Source organism: Cyprinus carpio, chromosome A20 (assembly GCF_018340385.1).
Source record: "Cyprinus carpio isolate SPL01 chromosome A20, ASM1834038v1, whole genome shotgun sequence".
In the NCBI taxonomy this organism is placed as follows: Eukaryota; Metazoa; Chordata; class Actinopteri; order Cypriniformes; family Cyprinidae; genus Cyprinus; species Cyprinus carpio.
In genome coordinates, this window is record NC_056591.1 from 12,753,518 (window position 1) to 12,769,579 (window position 16,062).

Sequence of the window (16,062 nt, forward strand, 5' to 3'; positions counted from 1 at the left end):
TCTCAACCTAATAACAAACAAAACCAAAACAATTTGACTCATTCTCACAGATCTGAATCTAATGCTGGGAAAAATGGACTCGAAACAAACCACGACCTCAAAAATTAGCATCATCAGCCACCAACTGGAAACTTAGGCCCCTAAAATTATAATATTGCTGTTTAGTTGTGAGGCCATAAAGCTTTTTGAGTGCCTAGAATTGTCATCTGTAATACATGTTAATGTGTGGTTTGCTGTGACTAGAGCAAGAGGCATTGCCATTAAGACTCCTTTGATTCTTCATGTGGAAGACCCCAAGTACAACCAAGAACAGCCCAATAAAACAGGAAAGTCTACAACCACATACAGCTCAACCCCGTCCACTCTTTTGTGCTGTTTTGCGAATGTATAACATGCTGCAAAATAAAATGTTTCTGGGAAAAAGTCCTGAGAAATGCTCTCAACTTGCTATCACTTGAAAATGCATTATTTTATTAAGCAAATTTTTATATATATATATATATATAGAAGATATCTATATATATATATAATATATATATATATATATATATAGTGATAATTCTCACTACTGTTTGAAATGGTTGAAAAATGCCTTCTGTTTCATTTACTATAAAAAAAAACTCCATTCCAAACATAGCCTTTACTTTTCTCTGTACATTTAAATGTATAATTACTGATGTAAGGTGTAGAAGTGTTATTACGCTGGCCCATAAAGTTTATGTCGCTGTAACTCTGTCATGGCTCTGACTGCAGCCTTGATGAATGTAAATGGATGTCCCCACCCCCACCCTCCCCCCCCACACACACACCCAGTGACCACATTCTCGCCCACTACATCCCTTAATCTGCACTCCATATTCAAGTAACCTATAAAACTTCATCATCATTCTCCCGAGTGTGAACCATATTTTCAGAAATGTATTGGTATTAGAGAGGGATTTTGAGTGCACTAACAGAGCTTTGGTCCTCTGCTTTCCATGCAAGATGCAAATCAGCTGGTCACGTAAAAAGTCTCTTGAGCGCTGTAAAGTAGAGAGACTCACACCTGTCGATTCCAGTCACCCTTCCCAGTCCACACTGCAGCATGGCTCCCCTAAAGCACGTCTTGTTTCCCATCATCATAATTCTCCATATGGTTCTTATAAGGGCAGCGGTGAGGGGCCAGTGCTAACTGCGATCATGTGCAACAAGTTGTGTTTGGCTCAGTGGCTCTAGTTGGGTTACCTACCTCGACGTGCACTGCTCATATCGCAAAAAGCTGACAGAAATCAACATGAAATAATTTAGAAACTACCATTCCATAAAACAAATCCATAATGACATCCAAAAATCTGAGACCACACTGAAACCTTTTTGTTTTCATTTTAAACCTGATATTAACCTTTTAACAAAAGTTTAACAAAAACGAATGTTGATAACCAACAGTTGACTGTAGACATTGATTTCCATTGTTTTTTTTTCCTGTACTATCGAAGTCATGGCTACCGTCCAACTGTTTGGTTACCACACATTCTTCAAAATATCTTCAAAAATATAATCAAAAATAAAAAAAAAAAAAAAAGTGGCTGGTGAGTAAATAATAATAGAATTCCCATGTTTGAGTGAGCTATCCCTTTAAGTTCATGTTAAATTTATAAATGTTAGGATTTTTAAAAATTGTGTTCAACTTCAAATTGTTTTTGCTGATAATATATTAGTAATTATAGCAAATTAGAAAGGAGAGATTACACACTGATGTTTAAAAACTGCTTGACTTCTTACTGTTAAAATCTATGTCTGTTATTTAATTAAATAGCCAAAATTAATCAGATTAATATATGCAACCATAACTCCGCCCAGTCTATAAAAATAAGAATGAAAACTGAAACAAATTAATCAGAAAAAAAATACATAAAAGAATAATATTATTTTAAACACCTAAACATACTTTAAAAAACATCTTAAGTTGACACTGCAACACACACACACAAACACACAAAAATTGTATAATTGTTTTTTTTCTTTTTTTCTTTTAAATTATCTGTCGGGCCCCCTACAAATTTCTTGCAGCTCCCTGGGGACCCTAAAAACTCTCTGGGTCTAAAACACTACACATGTAGCTTTCCCACTGAAGCATGCCGCTGTCTGAGGCCCCCCTCATGCAGTGCTTCTGGACATTTTTTTTGTTTGTCTGTTTATGAAACATTACTATTTCACCATTTGGACCCTTTTAAAACGACGTGTAAAGAACGTCTTGTCAAAAACATGGCACCTTCTCTTGCTTTACATGCAATTTGTAATTCAATATTCTTTCAGTGATTTTCACAGTTCTTGTCCAGGAACTTTTACCTTTTCCTTTTTTTAATTGTCTGCCACAGTTGATGAAGCCCAAGTCGATTCTCACCATAATCCACTTCTGTTGGGCACTTTGAGGTGTGACAAATGGGAGAAGAAGAAACATTCCTATTAACAAGTCACATCCCACTGACAGACCTCTTTTTTTTTTCTGAAACAGCCCCTTTTCAAGTTTTTTTCAAATAAAAAGTCCAGCAGCTTCAAAGCATTCAGTTCATGAGCAAACTATATGTAGTATGTTATTTCCCCTTTATGTTATTTCCGATTACCAACATGAAATCACCATTACTCTTTTAGTCATCCACTTTTTTTTTTTCTTTTCTGTTTTTGTCTCTTTTTGCCCTTGTATCTCCTCCCCATTAGGATTTTTATATCACTTGTGCTTATATGTTTTGGTACAGTCAACTGTAACCCTGTCCTGTGTGTGTAGTGATATATGAATGTTTTAAATGCTGGACTGTAGGTTCGCCCACGTTTAAGACTCCCATTTGGAAAGAAAGAGCTCATGGCCAGCCTAAACACAACTCACTCAACATAGCTCACAAAACACAACCGGGACACATTCAAATGCCCCCTCACACAGGGAGATTGAGAGTGTGTGCGATAAAGTAGAGAATGGAGGGAGTTAGGTACTGCGCCGAAATATTTTGAGTGAAATTAAACATTGACCGAGTTCAAAAAATGCTTTAAAAATGACGAGAGAATATATCTAATTACAGATGATGAGAGGGTCTAATCCATCATGAGTATCAATGGACATCATACACTTTATTTCTCATGCAAGCCAGAGGAGGCCCACCACATGAAGGAAGAAGTATGTTGTCACCACCAAATCTAAGATTACAATGTGTGTAATAAAATGTTGTAAATGGTTCTAGTGGCAGTGAGGCCACTCTAAAGGTCAGGAAATGTGTCCTCGAGTGCCATTAGCTTGTGTTTTTAAGAGCTGACTGTAGATCTTTAAAGGCTTGATGATCTGAATGCTGCACTTTGGCCTCAGGTTTAATGAGTTTATCACATTGCTGAACCACAAACTTCCAACCTCACAAGTTCAAACTATGTCCAGTACTGTTAAGCCACACCACACCACTGGACCAGCCGTACACTACCAGTACCCTGACATAAGCTTTAACCATGAGGTCATGCTGGCCTTTGAGCATCTCACACAATCACAAAAATAAAAATAAAAACATTCTGTGTTATACAACATTTTGTATTGTTTTTAAATAAAAATAAAGTTGAAATGAAATAAAAATATTTTAAATAAAAAAATAGTATAAAATGAAAAAACTGTTGCCTTAACAACTGAAAAAAAAACTGAAGCACTAAAATGACTAACTGGAAATAAATAAAAACTAAAATAAAAATAAATGAAGCCTAGGCTCAGACACTTAAATCTAGCCTAAAGACTCATTTCTATAGTCTGGCATTTGATGATACATGAGAGCTGCTTCCTTTTATTGTCTTTATGGTGTCTTATTGTCTCCTTTCAAGCGAATTTTAATGGGTTGACTGTTTGGTTATCATTGGATATTTGGTATTATTTTATGTGTGTACAGCACTTTTGATAAACACTTGCTGTTTTTAAAAAAGTGCTTATAAATAAACTTTGACTTTGACAAAATCAAATAACAAAATTACTAAAAATACACAAATGTTATAGTGAAAACTGAAATTATAAAAATAAATTTAAAATATTGATAAAAACTACAATAGTATATAAATATTATTTAAATAACATTGGTATTTAGTCAAAGACTTTTATATTTTTATGAATCGGATAGTTATTTTTCTTGATTCTGATTGGTTGAGCCACGTTCGAAGCTGTTGTTTAAATTGCTCTACAAAACATATGGTGCATTCAAGTCATGTCGGATACATCATATTTACGAGTTTAAACACACCATGAACACCACCACAAAAGTCGTAATTACGAGTGGGAAACTCAGAATTTTCTTTTAAGCTCTGAATTTTCCGAGTTTGTGGGCGTCAACGAGAAACATGGCGGACTCCGCCATCTTGTTCCGACCAAAGTGACTTGAAACGCACCCGACGTTGGTTTTAATATAATACTGGATTACCATTTATGATAAGTGCTGATCTGCACGTAATGAATTAGTTCTTAGAATTAGTTATTTTTATTTGGTCTAGTGTTTTACATTACAGTATTTATATTGTAAATGGTAATATGTTGTAGAGAACTGAAGGAGTACATTTTATTTCTCTATTTCTTTATGGGGTCTGATTCAAAGAAATCAGACTGGATGTCATTTAAGTGATCTAGTTCAAGTTTCACGTGTGTTATTCAGGACTATGTAGTAGATTGTCTAAATAATCTCAAATGATTTATTGGAATAAGTCGACCTCTAGTATTTGGACATTTGATTAAAGGCTGTTGCAGTGCTTTTAATGCTTAAGGAAGGACTTTGGTAGTAAGAGTGGATGATCTGTTGATGGATGCCCGGTTGAGCTGATATTTGCAGGGTAGTGGGAGGACATCTCTAAACTCACTTTATAAGCTTTACCCCCTTCCTTCAACACAGTTTCAGGAGAGTACAGCGATTTACAGACCCTTGCTGAGCTTACCTCCAGTGAACAAGCAGGAGGTCTCTGCGGTTACGTTCTCCTGCCCCCTCAAAACCACAGCACAACTGGATAAACATTCCAATGGATATGTACACGACGTCCGGGCCTGATCAGCCCAGATTCCCCTGACCCACACCTAACCACACCAATAGCTTTTTTCCATTGACCCCTGTCAAAAGCATTTCACCCCAGTCCAACTCGGCAGACCAGTTGCATGTTTTGGTGTAGGAACACTCTGGGCTGCTGTTTGCATCATAGAGATCCCAAATGTGTGTCCTGGGGGGATATTTCTATGGATCTCCAGGGAAAAGGCAGGAATACAAACAGAAGATAAAAGATGTGTGTTTTAGGCTGGCACATGGGTGAGTGTGATCACCTGAACAGCCTTCCCCTAAGAGAGGAGGAACGTTTGTTCATTTCAACATGTAACTTTAAGAAATGCTCAACATTTTCAAACCATTCCAAAATAAACTGTGGTTTGGGAGCATTGAACAGCCACACTTCCCTGTTTCTGCAGACACATTCATATTTCCAAACTTTTTTGTAGGCTAAAGTATTTAGCCAAATGCATGATCCAGTACACAGCTCAGTGAAAACCTGCCAAGTTAAACAACATAATATAAAATCAATCTCTGCTGGTGTTACAATGCCAAAATCCTAATACATAGGCATGACAAATTGTGTTTACAGCAATAGGAAAAACACTGGATATAATGAATCTGTAAAGACTAGAATGAGATCTACACATGCCTGCAGACAGAAATACTTAAATTGCATCAACAAAAGCCAGATGTGAGAGGATGATATGAAACTCTGTCTCACTGAACTACACCTATTATTTATTATTATTAATCATTTATTTATTTGTATAATTTACTATTATTATTATTATAAAAGTTATCCTTTTTGGCAGTCTGATCAAATAATACACTGATTTTTTAAAAAATGTGGTATACCGTGGTATACATATGTTACTTCAGAAGAATGCTAATTATGTTATTTAAACATGCACTACATGCTGAATAGGAGTCTCATCTCATCCTCATCCTCATTCTGCAATATCTATGCAATCGTCATTGAATCTAAAAAGTGATTCTCCTGGAGGTTAGATTGATAGTTCTGATAGACTATATTATCCAAAGGATTTGAACTCTAGTTTCTGCAGTAAAACAAGTGTTTCAGTGCCCTCTTACTCACCCTGAAGCATTAGTGCATTTATCTTCCTGCCATTTCTTTCTTTTAAGTCTCTCTCCAGGCAAAAAGCCCAAGAGATGCTGCCAAGTTTTAATAAGGCTTGACCCCAAACAATTCTGCTCATTAGCATGTGGCAATTTCCTCGTGTTAATTAATAGGTTTGTTTGAACAATGACTCCACCACTGTTGCTGGCATCACCATCAGGACTTAAATGAACTCAAGCCAAGCAAGAAATGAAAAACTGTCCGGCGTTCTAAAACACACCAATGCAACCAGCTATAACAATCTAGTAGTGTTGCAAAAAAGATACACCTGATCCAATTTTGTGATGTGGGACTATTATATATTATTTAAAAAGATGTTATACAATTATTTTCTTGTAAGTCTCCTGCTCTCTGTCTTTCTCAGTCAGTTTGAGGATGAGACTCTAATTCAGTTACACACTCTCATACACATTCATCTTTAACTGACTGATGGGCTGCTCTTTGAACTTGGAGACTCAAGAAAAAAGCCTCAAACTTTCATTCCCTCTCCACCCTTTTGCTCTCTCCTCTCTTCTCTCGCTCGTTCTATTTTTTTTAAAAGGAACACACAACCATTTATTTATCAAACAGTCTATGACTAGGTTTTTTCTTCCCCGTCTCATTCTGTAAACTTTTGACCTTGTGGTTCAAGACATGAGCTGATGAGTTTCTCAAACTTAAGGCAAGATCGCCCACCTAGTGGCTCAACCTGAATTACTGTAGCTCATATAGTTTTAAGAGCATTAATCCAAACCAATGCATCCTCACTACAATAAAAAGGCAATGCTGTATTGCAGTTAACATTAGGAAACAGCTTATGATCATCTACAATTAAGAAAAGGTATAGTGATGGTTGGTTTACTTTTGTTTCCTCACACATTTTTTGTCCATATAGGCTATGTATACTGTATATATTCACCAGTGCAGTTTAGAAAAATGTATGTGAACTCCAACATATCAGTGTTATTTTATTGTAGCTACAGTTGCTATTTTTTGTACTAAAAATCTTCCAGTGTTTTATCCACAACCAATGATAGACATTGAAATGATGAAGAGATTTAACCATCTAACACACTCTTTATGCATGCAGGCTTTAGGGAATTATCTATCATTGGTCTGCTGGAGGTCTCAGATCTCAGTCTGCTACAGAGAGGACAGTCCGGGTCTGGCAGCAACTGCGCTCAACAAATCTAACTGCTGGTTGGGGTATTTCTAGGACACCTAGCAAAAGGACTACAGCATCTGATTATTTCTGAGGGCGAAAATGATTAAGTAGCTGACTGAGTTCCTGGCTGCGCCACCCTGTATTACTGGACCCTGCCTTTATAATTTTGTTGTTATGACTTGGGCTTGCAGTCATTCTACAATTATAGTACTCCCCATCGCTCATCCTGTCTTCATCTTATAACAGCGGGAGGCTTATCCAGTGCCATTCCCCATAGCAACTATATAATGCTGCTTTTATTTGCAGCCAGCCAGGCAATGTTCTTAAAGCAGCATGGCTTGTGTGTCTAGCTGGTGGCGTTATGTGTGTGGAATGCTGTGTGGTTGAGAGTGTCTCAATGAATCCACTCTCCTCTGTACTCCCAAACATGGCCTAACCTCCCCTCCTCTCCTCGCAATTTATTTGATTTCATGGCTCCCCTCTGAAACTTTCCTGTCTTTTTCCTTTTTTCTTTTTCTATTTTTATACAGCTCTTTGTAACTACATACTTCACGGACCCGTCAGTAATGTTTGTTTTATATGTGCTGTGCATCTTGAAGTTCTCACCAGTATTACCAGTGTCATTATAAAAATGCGTTGTCAGCTATGATTCATTTATTCTCTGAATTTTTTAAAAAAAAAAAAAAAAAAAAAGTCACGTAACATTTTAATATAAACTATTATAGGGAATATACAAAAACGCTTTCTATGTAGATAATATATGTTTATGCAGTTTAATGTAACATAAAACAACTTTTATTCAGGGTTTTTTTCTAACAAAAAAATAATAATAATGAAATATAAATATTATATGAAAAACATATACCTAAAAAAATATTTAATTAAATTTCCATGGAATAATGGCTAGCACTATGCACTTTAATGTATCTGTATACAGGATGAGAAGAGTTTAGTAGGATGAGAGTGACCTCTACTGGAAGTGGGTACAGACAGAATAATGTGTTTGAACTAGGGGTGACCATTTGTTGCTCACATTATAATGACGTCAGTCAGTGTAACCCATTTTTATGTAACTTTGACTTCCTTTATATAATCTATTGTGACTCAAGGAAAACAAACCAGTAATATACATACATTAACGATAAGACCACTGTTGAGTCATTTTTTCCCTTTAGCTAAACAGTTTAAAACCATTCATTTTATGTCTGTTACTAGTGATTCACACTCACACATCTTTATGTTTAGACAAATTTAATAAATTATTAGAGATAACAAAATACTTTCCTTGATACAGAATATGAATCTAAACATAATTAGGATAAATTAGGAGAACAGACTGAGCACCTTAAAATTATACTGTGAGATTGAGGTTTTGAACAGCTTAACCTTACACTGAAGACACTCCAGTCTGATTTTTTGTACTGAAGTAAAAAAAATAGCACCAACATTAAAGTACATAATGAAACTGACATTTAAACTGGCCTTAAAGTGGGAAATGCATTCGGTAGGCTCTGTAAAAAGATTATTTTAATGTCTACAGATTATGTACTACATAGAAGAAATGAATGACAAAAAACACTTTGCTTACAGCACTTATATTTAGAGTGATGACAGAAATACAGATCTCAAAAGAGCCAATTAATATTCTCCAAGGAATCTGAATTATAAAAGTGCTGGTGCAGGTGTGACCTAGAACACAACAGATTTTCTGTTTGAACCTCATTCCTATTGTAGAGATGAGTTGTCCAGTTATCACAGACTAACAGAGCACCTTAACAAGCACATACACCACTGTTCAAAAAGTTTGTCGTTGTTGGTTTTTATTATTAGTTTTTTTTTTTTTTCAGAATAGAAAGTTGAGAACAGAAGTCTTTTGTAACATTATAAATGTCTTTACTGTCTGTTTTGATCAATTAAATGCATCCTTGCAGGATAAAGGTATTAACTAAAAAAGAAAAAAGAAATCTTACTGACCGCAAACTTTCAAGTGGTAGTGTAATGTGCAATGGCCACCTATAGGCCTATTACATGAAGTGTCGGCTGGCAAAATGGTGACTTGAAAGAACTTTATTATATTACCATTTTTTATATTTATGCAGCATTATGAAAGTCTCTTATGCTCATCAAACCTGCATTTATTTGATCAAAAATACAGAAAGAACTAATATTGTGAAATATTACAATTTAAAAGAATGTTTATCTATTTTAATATAGTTTAAAATATATTTTATTTCTGTGATGCAAAGCTGAATTTTCAGCATCATTACTTCAGTCTTCAGTGTCACATGGTCCTTAAAAAATAATTATAATATGCTGATTTATTATCAATGTTGGAAATTTTTGTACTGCTTTTTTGTTTGTTTTTTTACTTGCATTTTTTTACTTTTATACTTTTTTGGGGTTCATTGATAAAAAAAAAAAATCAAAATAGATATGTTTTCTAACAATATAAATTTTTACTACCATTTTTGATATCAATTTAACAAATACTCGCTGAATAATAACTCATTTATTTAAAAAAACTGACCTCAAGCTTTTGAACGGTAGTGTATATTGTTTCACAAAAGTTATATTTTAAATAAATGCTGTTCTTTTTTTTTAACTTTTTATTCATCAAAGAATCCTGAAAAAAAAGTATCACAAGTTATAAAAAAAATATTAAGCAGCACAACTGTTTCCAACATTGATAATAAATCCGTATATTAGAAACATTTCTGAAGGATCATGTGATACTGAAGACTGGAGTAATGATGCTGAAAATTCAGCTTTGCATCACATGAATATAATATATTTTAAAGTATATTAAAATTGATCAAATAAATGCAGACTTGATGACCAGAAGTGACTTTTTGCAAAAACAAAAAATAGTAATGTATCCAAACTGTTGACCTATATACAGTATATATATATATATATATATATATATATATATATATATATATATATATATATATATACACACACACACACAGATAGATAGATAGATGATAGATAGATAGATAGATAGATAGATAGATCTATAAAATGTGCACCTGTACACCTAAAGTGCTTTACAATCATGTGGGGGGGGGTCTCTCCTCAACAGCCACCAGTGTGACAGCATCCACTTGGATGATGCCACACGGCAGCCACAGGACAACGGCACCAGTCGCTCACCACACACCAGCTACAAGTGGAGAGGAAAGAGAGACAGAGCCAATCAAGTGGTTGGGGATTATTAGGAGGCCATGATTGACAAAGGCCAAGGCCAATAAAATGTGTGCCTACAAAAGCCGTCACTGGGCTGGTACCTTTTCAAAAGTTACACATAAGTACCTAAAGTGTACATATTAGTACCTAAAAGATACAAAAGTATACCTTTTGAAAGGTTACCGTCCCAGTGACAGCTTTTGTACCTTTTTTCTGAAAGTGTAGAAAACAACAGCCTAGACAGTCAGCTATAATAACTCCTTTTTTTTGTTCCACAGAATAAAGAAACTTTAGGTGTGTAAATGATGACAAAATGTAATTTTTTTAGGTGAATTATTCCTTGAATTGGAAGACTAACTCCTAAAGTTTTCAGTAGAAACTCACAAACGTGCGGCAGGGGCTTCCTGAGCGAGAGCAAACAGGACTGGAGCTTCGACTCCTGCTTCTCCACTAGAAGAAAACATCAATCCAAACATCATTTCAGTTTCTTTAACAATTTAAATTAAATTCAGTTTATTCCGTTTTATTCAGTTTTAAACTGAATTTTTTAAATTTTTACAATTTAAAATTATATAAATTTTTATATTACTTTATTTATTCAAATTTAAAAATGTAGTAGTTCTTTTACAATAACGCATAAAACATTAAGAAACATTAACAAAAATATCCACAAAAACTACTTTTTTTTTTTTAGATAAGTCTTTTCTTCTTTTCTGTGAGGTATGTCATGACTAGTCTGAATGCTATTTAGATTGATTGTCTCTGAATGGCCTCCACATACCAGAGCTCCACATAACAGTGCAGGCCACACGTGATATGCCACCAGCGGAGCAGTGAACTCAGAGTCAAAACTGTGCCTGTACCTGAGAGGAAGAGAAAGTGTGATAGGTAAGTCATTCATTTACATTTCCGTTTGTCTTTATTTTTTTTAATTTTTTTTTAATTAATAAAAATTTCAGTGTAATACATATCTTTAAAAAAAGGGGAGATAAAAGATGCATCTCAAGACCCTTGATAGGTCTTAATGTGTATATGTGTGTCTAATTTATGAGCTCCACTCACTTAACGTCACTGTAAAGTTCTCCATCTGAGCTGAAAGCCAGGTCCAGTGGTGGGTCCAGAGTTTGCATAGCAAACGCTATTCGACATGCTTCCCTAATGAAGCTGCTGATCAGAACAAAGTCCACCTCTGGAGGAAAAGAGATGTGTGGGTATAAATTCATCACGTTTATGACATCCTGTAGATGGAAATTGAACAATTACAGTGTTGTTATTGCTAACTTAAACTATTAAATAAATTTAAAAAATATGTGGAAAAACTCAGAAACAAAACAAAGTACTAAAATTACTGAAACTAAAACTAAAATAAAATAGATTATTGCTAGATAGAAATATAAAAAAAAATGAAAAAGCATATAACAAAATTACTAAAACTTAAACTAAAATTCAAATGAAAACAGAAAATATAAAAATAAAAGCTAATTCACAAATATTGAGAAATGTTTTAATAGTATATGAATAATACAAAAAATAACATTGGTGCACAGATGATTTCTAAGGAAAATAAAACTGTTAAGAAAATAAGTCCATTCTGATTTTTGAGAATAAGACATAAGAAAATTTATGTTGTGTGTGTTTATTTCAGATTTCAAATTGCACAGCTGCCATAGTTAATCACAGAAAGGTACTAGTGTTTGCAACTATGGTCAAACGTACATTAACGCTGATCAGCACAATATACAGATCCAGATTTCTCACAATGTAATCCACCAATGCATCCTCCAAACTCTCAGGACCAATGGGAGTGGAGGAAAGTGTGTTCCTCACACGTGTTTTAAACTGATGATAGGCAAGCTTAGCAGCCTGAAATGATTCCTGTTGGACAATACAAATTATTATAACACAACCTATAATACAGCATCTTTCCTGCTGTTATAATATAATATAATATAATATAATATAATATAATATAATATAATATAATATAATATAATTTTCTTTAATTTTGGAACAGATTAGGTAACTGTTCAAATTAAGTAACTGCTATATTCTTTAATATGTTCCGAAACTTTAGAAATTAAGCAGCATAACACTATTACTAGCCTACACTAGTGGTTATCATTGAATGGTAATGGATAACCAGAATTATTCTTACCACAACGGCGATGAAAAGGATCCTCTGGACTGTTTCTAGGTCATCAATGTATCTGTGCAGGAGACTCTGTGATTCCAGTCTCTCTGTGGTGTACAGATCTGAGAAACGGGAGATCAGCCGCGTGTGCCGAGAGGAACTGGTGAGCTGTCCGCGTGTAGGAGACTCCCCCTTCACAGGGCTAACGGAGCTACTCCGGTGGGGAAGAGGACTAGGTGAACGGCTCCTGACCAATCTGGAAATGAGTAAAGAGAGTAAGTTAGGCTTACTTAAGTCTCATTTGCACTGAGCAATGAAGTGTTTTCATGTCAAATGTACCTCTCCTGCAGAACAGTTTTTTCAGTGGTGAGAAACGAGATCTCATCTCTTAGAATTCTGACCTGTTTCTCATAGTCATCAAGTACATTCAGCTTTCTCTTATACAGATTAACCTGATCTTGAGCAACTCGCAACCTTACACAAATACACAAAAATGATATTAAATTCTCATACATTTTACTTTCTAGTACACAAATAGTTTCATCCACAAAGAGAAAAACAGACATTTAGACTAAAGTTCGTGATCTCCTACTCAGTCTGCCTTTAGACGTAGTATTTCATCTTCTGTGGCCAACTGGGTGGTTGCAGATTTATTCTTTGTGGAGTCCAGTTCAATATGGGTGTCAGCAAACCTGGAATCAAACAAACAATACAGCTGACTCTGATTTATTTGTATGGAGAATAAAATGTATTAAGAGAACACCTGTGAGAAAAATGATCAAAGATGTTATAAGATGAGGCATAGCAAGGTAGTATTCAACAGCAAAAGCTAAAGCAGTATTTGTGGAAAAAGCCCCCAAACTACAACAATGGGCTGAATAGAATATCATACTTCCCTTTTAGGCTATGTAGCACAAAAAACAATGCCTTTAATTTTTTGACATCGCAATAATGTTTTAATGCTTATAGTGAAAAATAAGTACAAAACAACTCTTTCTGATATTCCATATTTTTTCTATGCAAACTTTGTATTCATGGTTTTGAAATATATTTTTCAAGTGTGTTTTTTTAACAAATATCAGAAATCCATAGTTATAATATGGTGGCCAAGAGAGCTCAAAGCACTGCAAAAATAAATAAATAAATAAATAAATAAATAAATAAATAATAATACACATGCAAACATCTTCATCAATTTGATAACAGGCCCTGCAAATGTTCACAGCACAAGCAAATAAAGAAATGCACTGCAAAAACAGAAAAGTTCTGCAAATTACTCACAACACAAACAAAGAAAGCGTGCTGCAAAAACAGAAAGGCACTGCAAATGCTCACAACACAAACAAATAAAGGAACGCACTGCAAATAGAGGCACAGTGTACTTCGAAAATATTTAAGGGAACCGCAATGATGTACATGGCTGGGACATATTTATCAGTGTTTGCTCTGAAAAGATTTTTTTTTATTTTAACATCCTGATCATAAGATTCCTTAGTTTTTTTTTTTTTTTTTTTTAGATAGATATTATTAGCCTAAATAAGTTGTCAAATACACAATTAATGTAACTGTGAAAGGTTATGTAAGCTGGCTAACTTTTACAACTTACCGTACAAAAACTAACCATAGCGTATGGTTTTACTATTGAAATTAATTAATTGATAAGTACATTTATTATATAAAAAAAGAAAACAAAAAAATGGTTATGCACAAATTAACCAAAGATTTACTACTCTAACCATAGTTTAACCATGGAATATACAAATGGTAATCAATGCGTCAAAAAAAAAAAAAAAACCTTGGTCAATTTTCTTTTTGTTGGGGTAATTTTGTTTGTGTTGTGAGTATTTGCAGCACATTTTTCTATTTGTTTGTGTTGTGAGTATTTTGCGTTTCTGTTTTTACAGCGCGTTTCTTTATTTGCTTGTGTTGTGTACAGTATTTGGTTGTGTTGAGAGTATTTGCAGCACGTGTGCTGTCCAACTGATTAAGATATTTTCTTAATTTGCTGGTGCTTTTTCTATTTGCATGTGTTTTGTGAAGCTGCAGTGTGTTGAGCTCTCTGCCGGTCGCGATACATTTTTTTTTTATTAATTTATATTAAGTATATGTTATGTTTTTTTTTTTTTTTTTTTTAAATGAATGTATTTTTTTACTTAATATTTTAAAGTAATAGTAAAAGAGAAGAAATAGTAAAAGAGAAGAAATAGTAAAAGAGAATGTCAGTCTACTACTGTACATTTCTCTCTCTCTCTCTTTCTCTTTTTAAAGAATTTCAGCCTTTTTTTAGACATTTTTTACTCTAAAACCCACATATCCAAATTACTGAAAACATGCTTAAAAAACGAATTACTCTCTTCTCAAAACATTTTATTTAATTTTCATTTCTTTACGTGTTTTTGAATAAATTAATGATAAATAAAATAAACTACGCACCACTGAACCATATCAGTTAGGCTAGAATTCATGATTACTAATGATGAGAAGATTAGTGTAAATTTCACTACACAAGAAGAGAGTCTAAAGACTCCTTCCATTCAGAAAACACAAGTTTGGCAGGAGCGCACACGTTTGCTCTCAGCCTATCAGAAGTGCCAAATGGACTGACAACGAACGTCCATAGAAACCAAACTCTGCCGCAAAAGCAATGCAATAAAGCAAATATTCCAACTCAGATCTGTTGTTAGATCGAAGCACAATGCAGGGCACTCTTGCCTTGTGTATAATAATTCAGGATGCTTGGCAATTACTCCTGCATACTGTGACCATCAAACAACTGTGTTTTTTGTTTGTTTGGTTTTTTTGCATATTGAGACTCCAGCCACAAAACAGATGCATATAAATAGTACAAATAGGCCTACATGTGGTGGAAAAAGTCCACAGACAGAATCCTGAATCCCGAATTTGTGCACTTGATATAATATACATAACTGACTAAACATACTGTAAAGTCTGTATCTATAGTAAACTAATTGTGGTTGATCACAGCTTGTATTATTGAGGACTTACATGATAGTCTCTGTACCAAGCTTCCAGTTTGTCCTGCAAAACACCATACGGAGATGACTTCACCAGTTTTCGTAAAGTGTCAGCCATAGCTACAGATCTGCTGCTGTAATCCTGCTTTGTATTTATACTGCTAGTGAAGGCCCACCATTCAGCAAAAATATGGACGTGTTTTTAGTTGTAGCAACGGTTTGCTATACTTCTCAGTTTGAGGAAATATGGCTGTATAAGCTCAATGTGAACAGCTGAACCATGCGAGCTGTTTGTTTTAACACAGCCTCTTATTATGTTACTCAGTGTCTCCGTCTGATGTTGAAGCTCAGTTCTCGGTGATGAAATCTCACACTGTTAAGTGGGTGTCAGATGTCAAGTGCAGGAAGATCTTTATTTACATTCTCTGGAAAAACAGGTGTATTGCCTTAATTGACTTTCCATC

At 34.5% G+C, this 16,062-nt stretch overlaps 1 protein-coding gene across 1 annotated transcript; it reads right to left on the reverse strand.

Moving 5' to 3' along the window:
• Positions 1 to 2,859: 2,859 nt before the first annotated feature.
• LOC122148918 (mitochondria-eating protein-like) lies at positions 2,860 to 15,716 on the reverse strand. The gene is made up of 9 exons (XM_042777244.1): positions 15,646 to 15,716; positions 13,220 to 13,315; positions 12,963 to 13,097; positions 12,648 to 12,879; positions 12,209 to 12,367; positions 11,555 to 11,730; positions 11,274 to 11,355; positions 10,870 to 10,942; positions 2,860 to 2,933 (listed from the first exon to the last, which is right to left on the reverse strand). The coding sequence occupies exons 1-9, from the start codon at positions 15,714 to 15,716 to the stop codon at positions 2,860 to 2,862; spliced, it is 1,098 nt and encodes a 365-aa protein (XP_042633178.1).
• Between the last annotated feature and the right edge of the window lie 346 nt (positions 15,717 to 16,062).

What these genes read in the sequence shown, in the direction of transcription:
- LOC122148918 (XM_042777244.1), bottom strand. Translation starts at nt 15,716, where the DNA reads ATGGCTGACACTTTACGAAAACTGGTGAAGTCATCTCCGTATGGTGTT. An exon ending in AAAACTGTTCTGCAGGAGAG is followed by an intron (nt 12,880 to 12,962) that starts GTACATTTGACA and finishes ACTCATTTCCAG; the next exon opens with ATTGGTCAGGAGCCGTTCAC. An exon ending in TCCTTTTCATCGCCGTTGTG is followed by an intron (nt 12,368 to 12,647) that starts GTAAGAATAATT and finishes ATTGTCCAACAG; the next exon opens with GAATCATTTCAGGCTGCTAA.